At 37.2% G+C, this 15,773-nt stretch overlaps 2 protein-coding genes and 1 long non-coding RNA gene across 3 annotated transcripts in view; 2 read left to right on the top strand and 1 right to left on the bottom strand.

The window, feature by feature from the left end:
• The first annotated feature begins 5,680 nt into the window (after positions 1 to 5,680).
• On the top strand, positions 5,681 to 6,274 carry LOC113470538. The gene is made up of 2 exons (XR_003393568.1): positions 5,681 to 5,948; positions 6,110 to 6,274. It is a non-coding gene; the product is annotated as an uncharacterized LOC113470538 (long non-coding RNA).
• Positions 6,275 to 9,495: 3,221 nt separating this feature from the next.
• On the top strand, positions 9,496 to 9,775 carry LOC113470539 (Golgi SNAP receptor complex member 2-like). Its single transcript, XM_026829052.1, has one exon. The coding sequence runs from the start codon at positions 9,515 to 9,517 to the stop codon at positions 9,773 to 9,775; it is 261 nt and encodes an 86-aa protein (XP_026684853.1). The 5' UTR covers positions 9,496 to 9,514.
• Positions 9,776 to 9,990: 215 nt separating this feature from the next.
• The window catches only part of LOC103516747 (neurogenic differentiation factor 6-A-like), a 21,593-nt gene continuing 15,810 nt past the window's right edge, over positions 9,991 to 15,773 (bottom strand). Inside the window, exons 2-5 of the mRNA XM_008481735.3 lie at positions 11,915 to 12,122; positions 11,210 to 11,466; positions 10,686 to 10,822; positions 9,991 to 10,199 (exon numbers count right to left, since the gene is read on the bottom strand). Coding sequence (XP_008479957.1) covers positions 10,109 to 10,199; positions 10,686 to 10,822; positions 11,210 to 11,466; positions 11,915 to 12,110 — 681 coding nt within the window. The 5' untranslated portion in view covers positions 12,111 to 12,122 and the 3' untranslated portion in view covers positions 9,991 to 10,108. The remainder of the gene's footprint in view (positions 10,200 to 10,685; positions 10,823 to 11,209; positions 11,467 to 11,914; positions 12,123 to 15,773) is intronic.

Here is a 15,773-nt window from a genome sequence, read left to right as displayed (position 1 = left end):
CGCGAACATAATCGCCAAATCCGCGAACATGATCGCGAAATCACATAGGTACGATATGTACATATACCTATAGGTACGATAGGTGATAGGTAACATACCTATTATTAAAAACAGATAAACAAAATACCGTCGAACCTGGATAAACGAGAATCCAAGGGACCAGCTCATTTTTTCGTTTAAGGCGGTTTAATACAACATTTTCTCGTTTATAAAGGTTTAGCAAAGTGGAAGAGCAAACTGATGAAACCATGACAAATTTAAACAAGTTAAGAACAAATTCTGATTTATAGAGGTACCTAATTTTAAAGTTAAAAAACGCGTCCCGAATTTTTTCTGGAACAAAAACGGAAATTCGGGACAAAACGCCCCAAAATTAAAAATTGAATGGGACGCCGGGACACCCCCTGAAATTCGGGACGTTTGGCAAGCCTAGCTAAAACTATACCTACCTACACTTCACAACGAAATTTCAACAATCCGTGGATAAAATCACAAGCACTACTTCAACAGTAGTTACGCCCAAACGTAAAAAGCTAAATCAAAACAGGCAGATATTATTTTCCTCAAACAAACGAAAGTTATGCGTGGTCGTAAACTTGAAATCGTACTACACAAATCAAATAATTATATAGGTAAAGGTAACTTATTTCGGAGGAAACCACCGCGAAATCGAGCAAAACTTTCAAACGAACTGCACCTACTTGTGATCAAAGAGCACCTCGTTGTGAACGCGAAATAACCTTTCAGTTTGCCCGGGGTATAGGATCAATAACAAATCACACGTGAGCAGTGCGTAGTCTACATTCAGCCAAGTGAGAACTCTTAACGCTGATATTGAGAATAGAATAACAATATGAACTCATTAACCAAGTCCCTCTCGCGAGTTAGGAACAATGAAGGTTAAATGAACACCAGTAGGTAAAATGCATAGGAGAGAACTCCTGAATTTCAATAAGTAGTGGCGAATACAGAGGTTAATAACGTCGATATAAACTTGGGAATTTCAGAGTCGATCTTTCCCTTGCCAGGAGGGAACTTTGCCAAATACACACCATGCTCAATGGCGCTTAACTTCAGAGTTTCGTGGGACTGAGATACCTAGATCTACCCTGACAAAATCATAAAAAGTAGGCACAGCTACTTTATCTCCCCAAATAAATACACCACTGGAAGGGAATAGTATTAAAATATTTAATACATTATGATTGTGTGCCTAGTCACTCTCCTCATCAGCTGATAAATTCACATAATCGACCTTGAGTAGCTAATCAGGACTGCACTGTAAGGCCGGCCATTCACGATCAGTTCTAACTTCTAACTGACAGTTTGAACTGTCAGTCTAAACTGTCATTTTAGACTGAAAACTGAAGTCCATACTCACGCTCAGTTCAAAACCATCAGTGCTCATGATGGATTCCGACGACGACATCGCTGTTCTGGGATTACTTTTTGTAACGATTAAAGAAAGTAAAAAAAAAAAAGAAAGAAAGCCTAAGAGGCAGTGGTGCAAGAAGTGGTTTCAGAGACGTAATCAATATTCTGATGTTAGTTTATTAAAATAATTATTATCTGAGGAGCTACTTGATTTCCGGAATTATTTGCGGATGTCGCAAAAACTACTTTTGCTAGTTTCTCCTCTAACAGAGAAACAAGAAACAGTAGATAATGCGGCAAGCAATAACTCCACATGAAAGAACAGTTCTCAGTTCAACAAAATGTTGAACTGAGAACTGTGGACTCAGAGCGCCATTCACGTTTTTGCGACATCCGCAAATAATTCCGGAAATCAAGTGGCTCCTCAGATAATAATTATTTTAATAAACTAACATCAGAATATTGATTACGTCTCTGAAACCACTTCTTGCACAACTGCCTCTTAGGCTTTCTTTTTTTTTTTTTACTCAATTATTTTAATAAACTAACATCAGAATATTGATTACGTCTCTGAAACCACTTCTTGCACAACTGCCTCTTAGGCTTTCTTTTTTTTTACTTTCTTTAATCGTTACAAAAAGTAATCCCAGAACAGCGATGTCGTCGTCGGAATCCATCATGAGTACTGATGGACTGATGGTTTTGAACTGAGCGTGAGTGTGGACTTCAGTTTTCAGTCTAAAATGACAGTTTAGACTGACAGTTCAAACTGTCAGAACTAATCGTGAATGGCCGGCCTAATATAGGGGGTCATATAGAGAACCTGTTATCAAAATAAGTATACAAGGTAGACTGAAAGAACATTTTAGAAAAGTTTCGAATTACGATTTTGTTCAATTTATTTTATTTTATGTATCTATGTATATGTATTGTATTTTTATGTTACGATTTTTAGAAATATTTACTTTAGCAAACTGCAAATGTCACTTGAAAAAAAAAAAAAAAAAAAGATCCCACAAGGCTCCAGAACGAAATATCATCGAAATTCGACAAACTGTTCCAGAGTTATGGCGGGAAACAGATACACTAAATGCAAAATTGTGAGTTGAAACTTTAAACTTACTTCACTCATTTAATAAGTATGTTTTCTTCTCTATCTAGAAGAAATGTGAGATGAGCTAGGCACTTTGTAAAATAGCCTCTAGTCTGAAAAAAATGTTAAATTGTTCATTTCAAATGAGCACTTGGTAAAATTTTAACAATTAGTAAGTACATAGTAAAAATATAACAATAAAATTATTATTAGTACCTATCACTAACTTTGTGAAATGTAGTAACCAATAGATAGAAATGGAGTGGTACCTACAGTAAATTGTAGGTACCTGATAAATAAATTTGAATAGTGGAAGTAAGCATGTAGCTGATAGCTGAGTGAAGTAACAGCTAGTTAACATTAGCAAATAAAAAATAAAATAAATACCTACTTGTAGATAATACCCTCTATAACTTTGTAATGAAAGAAAAGGAGTTTACGAGTTGAAAATGATAAGTGAACAAAATATTAGAATGTATAATAGAAAATTAGAGGTAGGTAGGTATATCATCTATACTTTGGGGTAAATAATTTGAAAACCCTACAAATATAATGCTGTCTTTTCTCTTTCCATCCCTTCTCTTACACTCTCTTTCCTCTTATCTCTCTCCCCTGCTACTTAGCAAATCCAATTTATTGCTCAAAATATAGTGACTTCATATTTACCCACTACAGGAGGTGTTGCCTTTACATAAGAGAGTTGATAATTGTTAGTAGTTAGCTACTGCCAATTAACAAATGACAGGGTGGTTTTAGTATTCACAAGAGTTCATGAAGATGAAAGTTCAGATTATGATGCCCCAGCTCCCGAGGCAGCAGCTTTCTGTTGTGCTTGTAATGCTTGTAACTTCATTTCCATAACTTCAATAATAGCTGAAATCAAAGACAAGTGTTAAGCACCATGATTATAATCACCAAAGAGATCCATTTCTTGTGGTGGGTAAGAGGAAATAATAAAGGGGGAAATCAAGGGATCATAACAATAAAATTATTATTAGTACCTATCACTAACTTTGTGAAATGTAGTAACCAATAGATAGAAATGGAGTGGTACCTACAGTAAATTGTAGGTACCTGATAAATAAATTTGAATAGTGGAAGTAAGCATGTAGCTGATAGCTGAGTGAAGTAACAGCTAGTTAACATTAGCAAATAAAAAATAAAATAAATACCTACTTGTAGATAATACCCTCTATAACTTTGTAATGAAAGAAAAGGAGTTTACGAGTTGAAAATGATAAGTGAACAAAATATTAGAATGTATAATAGAAAATTAGAGGTAGGTAGGTATATCATCTATACTTTGGGGTAAATAATTTGAAAACCCTACAAATATAATGCTGTCTTTTCTCTTTCCATCCCTTCTCTTACACTCTCTTTCCTCTTATCTCTCTCCCCTGCTACTTAGCAAATCCAATTTATTGCTCAAAATATAGTGACTTCATATTTACCCACTACAGGAGGTGTTGCCTTTACATAAGAGAGTTGATAATTGATAGTAGTTAGCTACTGCCAATTAGCTAGACGCTGATCTACTCTCTGTTTATAGTCCCTCAGCCAGACTAACTATCACAATCTTACTAATGTAGGTTAATCTCATTTAAATACAAGATGCTTGTACATATATTAAATATCACTCGTTATGCCGCTACTGATTCGTACTCTTAGCTAGACGCTGATCTACTCTCTGTTTATAGTCCCTCAGCCAGACTAACTATCACAATCTTACTAATGTAGGTTAATCTCATTTAAATCCAAGATGCTTGTACATATATTAAATATCACTCGTTATGCCGCTACTAATTCGTACTCACCTACAATTTTGGTATGTTTATCTTCACTTGTAGCTTGTTGATATTCACTAAGCCCAGATATGGAGTTTTCAAAGTCAATTATTTTATAAACAATAAGTAAAAATAAAAATTATAAATAATATTTATCTTTTAATTTCACGCTTTCTATTCTTAATCAGTACATCTCTTTTTTCCTAAAGGTTAATAAAAAGAAATAATCAATAACAAGGTAAAATCATGAAAATATGTAATGAAAAATAGCATTTATTTCTTTATTACTATCTATTTGATAATTATGTTTGTAGATATCTACATTCTACATATATATGTGTGATTTCAAGCTATAAACAAGTTTCATTGTATAACCCCTAGGTACTTTAGGTTTCTCTCCGCGCGCTCGAGCGCAAAAATTTAAATTTCACGCGAAGCAGTGCGTATGACGTCAAAATTTATTTGTGGAATATATCCCTGATATGAATACCCAAAGATTATAGTTGTAGCACACTACTTTTTTACAAAAGAAAATAAAAGCACACTTGAAAAATGAGAATTTAATTTAAAATGTTTTTTGAACAGAAAACAGGAAAGTTCGGATTTACATGTACATACATTCTAAATAAAATAAAATTAATATAATATAGTTAATATGTATATTTCACAGATAAAGGTAACAGGCAGATAATACAAGAGCTATCCATGAACCTAACCTGAGTGACGTACTCTGTATACCAGGGACGTTCATGAGAACAAACACAGAACGTTTGGATGTCCTGTTTGTAGGACACGGGACGGACGACCAAGTAACACCTTGTGTTAAGCAACGTCCGTCGGGAAAGGTTTTGGACCCATTTACTTAATCTTGCTAGTGGAGATGTATATTTTCCCCTTCGCAGAAACGAGCTTTAGAAGAGGGGAAATTCCGAAAGGAAAATACAACTTAGGAAGTCCACAGAACGAGGAATGGAGCTGTTGCAATCGGGAAAATATTATTTAGATTTTTTTTTTTTTTTTTTTTTTTCTCTAAAAGGTTTTAATGTCTAATCAGCTAATCACTAATAGTGTTAGAGACATTGGTTTTATTCACCACTTGGTGACAGCCCATCCCTTTTTCTTAAAATTTAAAATTCATTTGTAAATATCTAAATCCCTTTATTAAATTGTGATTATAATCTGTTTCCTCAGAACGTAAACAACCGTACAGATGAACTCCTACATGCCGGCATGTCCATGTTGAATAACATTCGAGAGCAAGGTATGACACTGAAGAGTACTCAGCTGAGGATTCGAAACATTGCCAACACCCTGGGTTTATCCAACACTACCATGAGACTAATAGAGAAGCGAGTCAAGGAAGACAAGTACATTCTACTGGGAGGTATGGCTGTAACGTTAGTCATTATATTTATAGTTATTGTGTACTTTTGAAATTACCCATGTGGGAAGATTCGGCCACACAGACTACACTACAGTTGACCAAATCGATTGACATTGCCTGGAACCCATATAAATTATAAATTAGGTACAACAAAATGAATCAGGTGGAATGAAAAAATAGTTTATAGTGTGGGTGCATGCCAATCGACATGACCTGAATTTAGTGTGGACACTGCTTAAGGGTTCTCAATTTTTCAGTGCCCAAGTATTATGTGACGTATTTATGTTTGTTTGAAGTATCACTAGATCCTTAGGTACAAGGGTTCTCAATTTTTCAGTGCCCAAGTATTATGTGACGTATTTATGTTTGTTTGAAGTATCACTAGATCCTTAGGTACTAAGGGTTCTCAATTTTTCAGTGCCCAAGTATTATGTGACGTATTTATGTTTGTTTGAAGTATCACTAGATCCTTAGGTACTTTTTTTTACCCCCAGGGGACTGTGTATAGCACGGTTTGAAAACTCATGATCCAGTCACATGGTTAGTCCAGTGGTAACGCCCTTGCTTGTCAGTTAAGATATTCCGGGTTCGATTCTTACTATTAACAAAAACATTACACTCGTATCTCGTGTTGACCCATTACCTAAATGGGACAGATTGTGTTTCGCCCTGATGAGGGAGAGACATACTACGAAATAAGAAACGTATGTGAAATAGTTTCTTAAAAAATTGTCCGTGTTCGATTCTTACTATTAACAAAAACATTACACTCGTATCTCGTGTTGACCCATTACCTAAATGGGACAGATTGTGTTTCGCCCTGACAAGGGAGAGACATACTACGAAATAAGAAACGTATGTGAAATAGTTTCTTAAAAAATTGTCCGCGTTCGATTCTTACTATTAACAAAAACATTACACTCGTATCTCGTGTTGACCCATTACCTAAATGGGACAGATTGTGTTTCGCCCTGACGAGGGAGAGACATACTACGAAATAAACGTATGTGAAATAGTTTCTTAAAAAACTGTCCGCTACCATGATGTTTTGTGGTCATTGCACTCGCTTTGCAACAGGGAAGTCTCAGGTTCGATCCTCTTTTACACATACGGGGTCGGAAATTTGTATTCCTTACTATCACAATCTTACTTTTTCTTCTTTGCCTTTTCCCATGTTCAGATGGGGTCGGCGTTTGTCGTCGGCCTCTCAATCAGCTTTAGAGTGATCGCTTTGAGGCCAACTGGTTTTGGCTAAACAAAATTTTCCGAGTGGGATGCCCTTCGCACTCAACCTTCGCTATTGATATAGCGTGAGGAAACTTGGGCTAGTCTTCTCCCTGTTTATAGTCCCCTAGCTAGACGCTGATCTACTCTCTGTTTATAGTCCCTCAGCCAGACTATAGTCCCTCTGCCAGACTATATAGTGCCTCAGCCAGACTTATAGTCCCTCAGCTAGACTTTATGTTGGACCCACCTAGAAAAAAAAAAAAAACCACCGGGGGCGGAAAAAAAAAAAAAAAAAAAAAAAAAAAAAAAAAAAAACCGAGAAGAGGAAGAGTCAAAATATTGATTTCGTAAAATGCTAATTTGAAAAACCAGTTTTTTCCTCAACTATCAGCGAAAGAAAATTTAATTAGTATATAGGTATGTTTGATATAAGATGATATGTATTAGGTTGGATTTAATGTACACTTGTAGAGGACAAACATCCGATTTTTTTTATTTCTTATTACATACTTTCTTTTTGTAATAGGTTGGTGTACCTTAGTGATTTTCAGTATGAATTTTATTGTTGTTGTCCCAGAATCGCCTAATCACCTCGCAATCTCTGTTGGACATAACACTACTTCATATTATTCTGCTCACTAGAGCAAGATCACATCCAATGTACATATTTCTGGTATTGTATAATCCGATCTACATAGATATTTACCTTTTCGCATTCTATGATGAAAAACACGTAGCCAGAACACGGAACTTTTAACGCGCCTGTTCTGCGAAAGGAAACTTTACTACACCAAGTACCTAAACAGATAAAGCTTTTTAAGTTTATAATAATGGGATTTTTTTGGTTTCGAGTAGTGGTGCAGACGTCAAAGAAGTGATTAGTAGTCAGCCGTACCAAACGAACGATGTGATTGGTAAACAAATCTCCATAATGCGGCCAGGAAAAGTTAACTACGCCAGCCTACTAGTTAGCTTAGTTGGTAGTGCGTCTGCCTTGTAAGCGCTAGGCCACGGGTTCGATTCCCGCCCGGGACGGATTTTATCCTGATGGGATAATGTTCGTTCTCGGAACGGCTGGCTTTCTCCTATCCTGTCTTCTTCTCTCTTCGATTTCGGGACGATAAGACCCTAGCAGTTACAGTTCCCTCTGTCAAACCTCTTAAAAAAAAAAAACTACTCTAGTCGTAATTTGCCACCCAATAAAAGTTGAATTTTAGCCAAAAAAGGTAAAAACACACTACTATCACGTGTGAGCTCATGTGACATCAGAAAGATGTGGTTCAAAGTTCTCTCATTATAAAGTAGGTGATTTCGTTCATGATAGCCACACTGGCTGGCTTTCTCCTATCCTGTCTTCTTCTCTCTTCGATTTCGGGACGATAAGACCCTAGCAGTTACAGTTCCCTCTGTCAAACCTCTTCAAAAAAAAACTACTCTAGACGTAATTTTGCCACCCAATAAAAGTTGAATTTTAGCCAAAAAGGGTAAAAACACACTACTATCACGTGTGAGCTCATGTGACATCAGAAAGATGTGGTTCGAAGTTCTCTCATTATAAAGTGGGTGATTTCGTTCATGATAGCCACACTGGCCTCACGCCTCACGTCACTTGAGCTCACATGACGTGAGGGCAGTGTAGCTATCATGAACGAAATCACCCACTATACTCGTATATATTTTTTTTCTTTTCCCACTATATTATAGGAAAACTTTGAACTACATATTTTTGACTCCCCATGAGCTCACGTGACGTGATAGAAGTGTGTTTCTATTATAAGAGTATCTTAAGAGGCACGGACGACCAACCACTTCCTAGTTCTCGATTGAGGAGCAATGTAGGGATAGGCTGCACAAGCACAACACTATCTAGACCTGTATAATCCTAATGGTAATAGTATAATGGTAATTATCACAGTGTAGTAGGGACCGGGTTCATGTTGTTGCCCAAGTCTTGAGAATGAGGTTCCAGCACTTCGGAATCACTGCCACAATCCACGAACCTGAAAACAAAAAGGTTAACAATAAATTATTAACTATACCATACGTACCTACTTACGAAAATTAATCATGTCACCTATAATATGGCCATTTTGTGGTTGGATGGAAAAGCTCCTTCAGGAGAACTTTGCCAATTAAAGTCCGAAAAAAAAAATTAAAGTTTCCCTTAGGACTAAATGACCAAAGACATGTCTTGACCTAGGTAAATACCAATGGGTTGTTCTATTCAAATATGGAAGAGGGGAAAAAATAGGTAGGTACCTATTAGGTCAAGCATTTTATGTGTACAGCACATTGCATACATATTGGAGTTTCCAGGCATTCATAGAAATTTGTACTTATCTCGAAACATTGCCAACGTCAACTTTATTGTTTGCTTCGCTAATCATGACTAGATAGTAAGTAGGTACCTACATTTAAATTTCCACTATCATATATCATAAGTGTATCTTGAAAACTCACAGTTCAATAATATCACAGAACCAAGACTTCTTTGAAGAGCTGGCTTTCTTTTATCCTGTCTTTTCTGTTGGATGACAAGACTTCTGTGGTTACATTTCATAAAATAAAATTCAATTTACTGATTTACTCATTTACAAACTTAATTTATGTTACCCACTTCTTTCCTTTAGGAATTGTGAGAAGCTCTCAGTGATGTTATTCAAAGAGCCCCTTGCCAAAAGGCACAATAGTAAACTGAAGTTAGACCAACTCAAATATGATCTGCAGCATCTTCAGGCAGCATTTCGAAATTACCAGTTTGCCAAGCAGAGGAAAAAGCAAGATGAGATTGAACGGGAGCAACTGTTGAGTAGAAGATTTACAGCAACTGATAGTGAAAACACCACAATCCTTATTGATCATAATCTCCAACATCAACAGTCCCTAGTAGTAAGTCAAACTTACTTTTGGTAGTTATAGTTAATAATAAAAAAAAAAAAATACAAGATTAATAAAAGGTTGAGGTGAAATAAAATCTATTTGCTTTTATTAAATAACAACATTTTTGTAACAATGCTGTTGCTTGAAGAGTTGTGACGTCAGATTTCACGTCAAAATGCGCAGAAACGCTTGCGCACAAACAAACGAAGCGGGAGTCATGAAGTATGACGATAAGAGTATCTTAAGAGGCACGGACGACCAACCACTTCCTAGTTCTCGATTGAGGAGCAATGTAGGGATAGGCTGCACAAGCACAACACTATCTAGACCTGTATAATCCTAATGGTAATAGTATAATGGTAATTATCACAGTGTAGTAGGGACCGGGTTCATGTTGTTGCCCAAGTCTTGAGAATGAGGTTCCAGCACTTCGGAATCACTGCCACAATCCACGAACCTGAAAACAAAAAGGTTAACAATAAATTATTAACTATACCATACGTACCTACTTACGAAAATTAATCATGTCACCTATAATATGGCCATTTTGTGGTTGGATGGAAAAGCTCCTTCAGGAGAACTTTGCCAATTAAAGTCCGAAAAAAAAATTAAAGTTTTCCTTAGGACTAAATGACCAAAGACATGTCTTGACCTAGGTAAATACTAATGGGTTGTTCTATTCAAATATGGAAGAGGGGAAAAAATAGGTAGGTACCTATTAGGTCAAGCATTTTGTGTGTACAGGCATACACATTGCATACACACTTCTATCACGTCACAGGCATTCATAGAAATTTGTACTTATCTCGAAACATTGCCAACGTCAACTTTATTGTTTGCTTCGCTAATCATGACTAGGTAGTAAGTAAGTACCTACCTACCTACATTTAAATTTCGCCTAAGCCTAAAGGTTCCCCATCAGAGCTGGGTAAAAATGACTTACGTGTAAGGTTTCTCATCGCCCCTCATTTCACAAATCACATTGGTGAGGGCCATGATGTAGTTTTTGGCCAGGGTTAGGGTTTCTATTTTGGACAGCTTCCGCTCCATCTTGACGTGAGGTATCACTTCTCTGAGTTGCTGAAATCAGAACACGTTTCAAACTTCACACATGGGACTAAAAATAAATAAAATGGGATGGTTTAAAAATAAAATGAACCCTCGAAGCTTTTGCACAAATACTTTGCGAATTCACGGCTCATATGTATAACAAAGACTCCGTAGCTTTGTGATTGTTCCCGTCCCTAAATTCTAATTTTAACTAGAAATGGAAAGATTCGGCCAGAAAAGAACCACTAAAACTGAAATAGGTACACCTACATGTCAGCTTTCTTCTCAAAAGCTTCAAGGGTGTAACTGCCTGTGTCAATTTACCTCTATTACCTTGTGACCGAAAAAATCAGAGGCACAGGAAAAAAGTCTAATATTTGGGGGAGGGGGGACTCGGTTTTTATCCGCAAAGCTTACTTCGAACGCATCATTGAGGGAGTGCATACGCATCCGCTCCCGCTCATTGCTCTCCAGTCTTCTCAGATTTCTTTCCCGGGCCGAAAGTGCGTTCCTTTTCCGTCGCGCTGAGGCCCCGTTGCTAAGGTGATGGTTGTCGTTGCCATGGTGATGGTTGTCGTTGCTATGGAGATTGTTGTCTATGTGAAATGTGCGTTTGAGAAGCTTGGAGCATTTTCGCGTCGGCTCTTCGTCGTTGTCGGAACTGTCTGAAAAATCTGGCGGGGAAAAATGAGAACATATGAATTAGAATTTAAATAAAATAATAAAAGCAAGGACCAAAGCCAGTTCAATTAGCTTGGAGGGTAGCGACTCAACCTTGTAAGCCCTAGGTCGCGGGTTCGATTCCTGCTAACGGCTTCAAACGAGGCACCCGAAGGTGGTATCCGCTTGTTTTTTACATACTATCTTTGTGGGCTAGAAGTAAAATTAAACGAATTTTCCCTCTCCTAAAAAATCTACATTTTGATTGTTACCTTAAGGTGTGTCCACACATAGTCGACCAGTTGTCGATCGATGTCGACTGAACCATCCACACTGCCTTGACAACATAGATTTACCTCGTCGATCGACGTCCGGTCGACTATGTTTGGACACAACTTTACCTATTCAGGACTAGCTATGTACTAAAATGAAGTGATAACGCCGCGGTCTCATTGAACTCACCAATATGTGAACTCTTGCCGGAACCATTGGATTTACCGCTGACATCATAATCTGACGTCACTTCAACATCTCCATCCTCATCATCTTCCCGCCAGTAATCTAAACTGACAGAGCCGGAGTCCGAACCCCCACTACCGCTGCTTGTAGAACCACCACCGCCCGCTATATTAACCCCTAGTTTCTCTGATGAGTGCATGCTAGACGCAACCTGCGGACCAGATGAAAACAAACGAGGACAAAAGGGTTAAAAACTTTTCTTTTTCTTTTTTGAGCATGTAGATTTCCGTGGAAAGAAGTTATTGTTCTCTTGATACCTAAAGAATACTTGGGACCTAAAGTAAAGCATGGGCTATAGATACGTAGGTATATAAAGTTCATATTGAAAGTTAGGTAACATTTTTAATTCGATTGGACATTTTGAGTAGATTAAACAGAACAGAAATGCCACAGGTCACCTAGGTATGTATTTATAAATATTTAGAGGACTACGAAACTGATACACAAACAAGTAGTAACTACCTAACGGGCTAACGACTACACCACTAAGATTACCTACACGGTAGGTAGTCAATCCCTATCTACATGCCTTAGGTAGGGATTTACATATTTACCTAAACCTACCTATTTCTTCATAGGTCCTACCTAGAGGGATTGTTCCTTCTCTTATATAGGTAATTTTAGTATCCCAATGCCAGCACCCTCCAGGATTATCAGCAAAAAATACACACTATGTAAGTTTCTATGTATGTAGGTATATCTACCTATAAGATTTGGCTATCATTAAAAAGTTATTTTTCCATTCCAAATTCTTAACAAACATGTTGAAGGTCGTAGACTGATATTTAGACTACCAGTGCCTCTATCTCTTCAATATTATATACCGCACTGGTGTCCTGTAATCAACTTCTTTTGGTACCTACTCTGATAATATTGAAAAACATAGGTAGGAACTTAGTTCCGCATAGATTATCTATTCTACTGTTACACCTACTCTACATATATCTCGTATCATAGGATTCATAGGTATCTTTCGGTGTTATAGATAGGTGTCTACGTGTATCTCAGTGTTACGGTTTCTTTGCCCATCAAACCAAATGATTTCTGGTGTAGGTAATAACATAATAGTAAGTAACAATAGTGATAGTTTTGTGTGATTATTATGTAATGTAGCGTAATGGAGTTTGTAAAATAAATGTACAGGTTGTTATTATTGGTGTACCCAGCCTCTCTAATCAGTGTTTCATAAACTTTTAGGCACCCTACCACCTACTACATACATACCACCTAGTACCCATAATCTTTCTTCCAGTTTCTGTATTAGCTCATCTTTCCACATCAAACCTACTGGTCCAAAATGGTGTATAAAGGGTATTTTTTCTTCTTGCACCAGCTGTAGGGGGCACCCACTTTTCGGTTCTAAAGCGGATCCCCTGGCTGTTTCGCTGGAATTTCGACCAGCTCCTCAGTTGTCCTCACGAGGCTGAGTGCACCCCGAGATCTGCCAGCTAGTCTGTCGATCTATTTCTTTATTAGATCAAGTTCATCTACACATGACTAGAAGTGGTTTAGGTATGGGAGGCTTGTCTATATGTCTAGTATAAAACCTGCTACGTCAACACCAACCAACCAACCAACCAACCAACCTATTACCTTCCTACTGGCTGAACCTGCAAAGTGGACAACCTTTGACTCTCTACTTCAACTTATATCAATACAGAACAAACTCTCTATTGCCATCCTAAGAGACAATATGGTGTCAGTGTCCTTATAGTACACTGCCATCAAATGAAGGGTTAGACTATAGAACAAGACTTCATGTTATAGGTACCTCTGTGGGCCCTGTAAGAGCCTTTTTCTGAGTGAGTTTCACTTAATCACTAATGCTACATTTTATCAACAACACGTGATGTTCTGCTACTCAATTGTCCTCACAAGGCTGAGTGCACCCCGAACTCCAGCCTCTGACATGCAAGCCTAGTGTGATCACTAGGTCACATCCAGATACCAAGCACGCCCAACCATGCTCAATATAGGTATAAGGTACCTTCCTCATATTTATCTATAACTTGTAACTTAAGTGGTAGGTACGTCTCCTTCATCAAGACCTGATGCATTCAAATTCAACGTGATATAGCCGCTGGCGTACCTTCTCTTTGAAGAATTTCAAATTTTGAAATTCGATCATTATATGAATGATGACATTTGTATGACGCAAAGTTGAGTGACGGGCTAGACGTCACGGCTTTAGATTTCCATATTTAGAACCATAGTCCAAATTTGACTAAGAACAGATCATGTAAAGGTGATTCAAATCAAGATTAACCAATGTTGGAACAGCCAATAGATCGATAAGTAAATACCACTACCACTAAGCAATCAGCTGTTGGTCAAATAGTGAAGTTATCCAACAGCCGATACCTAGGTACCATACTTGGTTCAATTTCAGTAAAATACTCCACTCAGAAAAAGGTATCTATCTACCTTATGAGTTATGAAATCCCTGAAGGTCCAGTTGGGCCCAGAATTTTGTTTTTAAACGGAGATCATAAAAATGGACTTTAGCCAAATTTCATCAAAATCGGAAAAACCATTTGAGATTTTGAGAGTTATCGCGGAACTAACAAACCAACCAGGGCCGTATTTAGAGTAAAAATCCAACAGGTATGGAATTGAAATTCACTTTGTTCCTTGGACAACAGATACCTACCTAACTTACCAATGTACTCCTGGGAACTATAGGTACCTACTTATTTACCGACCAAATGAGTAAGAACCTAACAACCATCAAAAGGACATTGGCTAAGTAGGTATATCTGGTATATAGGTATATTAGACATATGTGGTTCCCTAATAATATTGGTAATTGGTAGTATTACATATTATAGGTAGCTAGATAGTCGTAAAAAGTAAAAATAAATTCGACCTAGGTAGCAGGATATTGGTGTTTTAGTGGATATTAATGAATTATTGAGTACAATTTGAAGGACGCTTTCTATACTGACAAGGTCTCTTAATAACATAAAAGAAACAACTCCTGGTTACTTAATACTCGTAGGTCGGAAAACGAAAATTGCCACCGTAGACAGTGTTAACCCTCATGTTGGATTTCACCAATATTTATTCAGTCACTAGCCGAAATCCGTCGCTTCGCTCCGGATTTCTGCTAGTAAGTCCTTAAGGCATGGCCGTTCATGTCACTCATCGATTTAGTGGTCTTGCTCGGCGTAGCTTAACAAAAACGAACCGAAAAAGCCTATAACCTTCACGGGAGTGCAAGCAATAAGTTGACAAAGTTTCATAGCAATCGGATGAGCGGTTTGGCCAGGCATAAAGTTCGAACAAACACACACAGACACTGCAGTTGGCGGTGTTTTGACCGTTTTTTGGCGGTTTTCAGCTTTACCGACTAAACGGTTAGAGATATTGTAAAAGTTTGGCTATAAGAACAAGAACACCCAAAATAAGCATCATTCAATAGGATGAGGAAAGTCGTGCGATGTTCACACCAGATTTTTTTTTTTTTTAATAAATATGAAAAACCATAGAAAATATGTAGGTAGTAAGGTAGGTATAATACTCGTACACTATAGGTATGTAGGTTATCGTAGTAGGTATTCAATTTTCTACAATTTTAAAATAAAAAAAAAAAAAAAATAAAAAAAACCTACGTAAGTAATGAAAAGAAAAAAAGCTTACCTTTTTTTTAATGAAACACGGGTAGGTATCTCAAGGATGATGTGAACCAAAGGTAAGAATATGGTTAAATTTGTTATTGCTGAGGTAAAAAAAAACTAATTTTATAGGTAGATTTTATTAGTTTTATTATTTGATTTATTAATTATCCACAAGTTCCACCCGA

This window comes from Diaphorina citri, unplaced genomic scaffold (assembly GCF_000475195.1).
Source record: "Diaphorina citri unplaced genomic scaffold, Diaci psyllid genome assembly version 1.1 scaffold1656, whole genome shotgun sequence".
In the NCBI taxonomy this organism is placed as follows: Eukaryota; Metazoa; Arthropoda; class Insecta; order Hemiptera; family Psyllidae; genus Diaphorina; species Diaphorina citri.
This window is presented reverse-complemented; position numbering and strand designations above follow the sequence as displayed.

Excerpts from the sequence above, each read along its gene's own strand:
- LOC113470539 (XM_026829052.1), top strand. The coding sequence starts at position 9,515 with ATGTTATTCAAAGAGCCCCTTGCCAAAAGGCACAATAGTAAACTGAAG.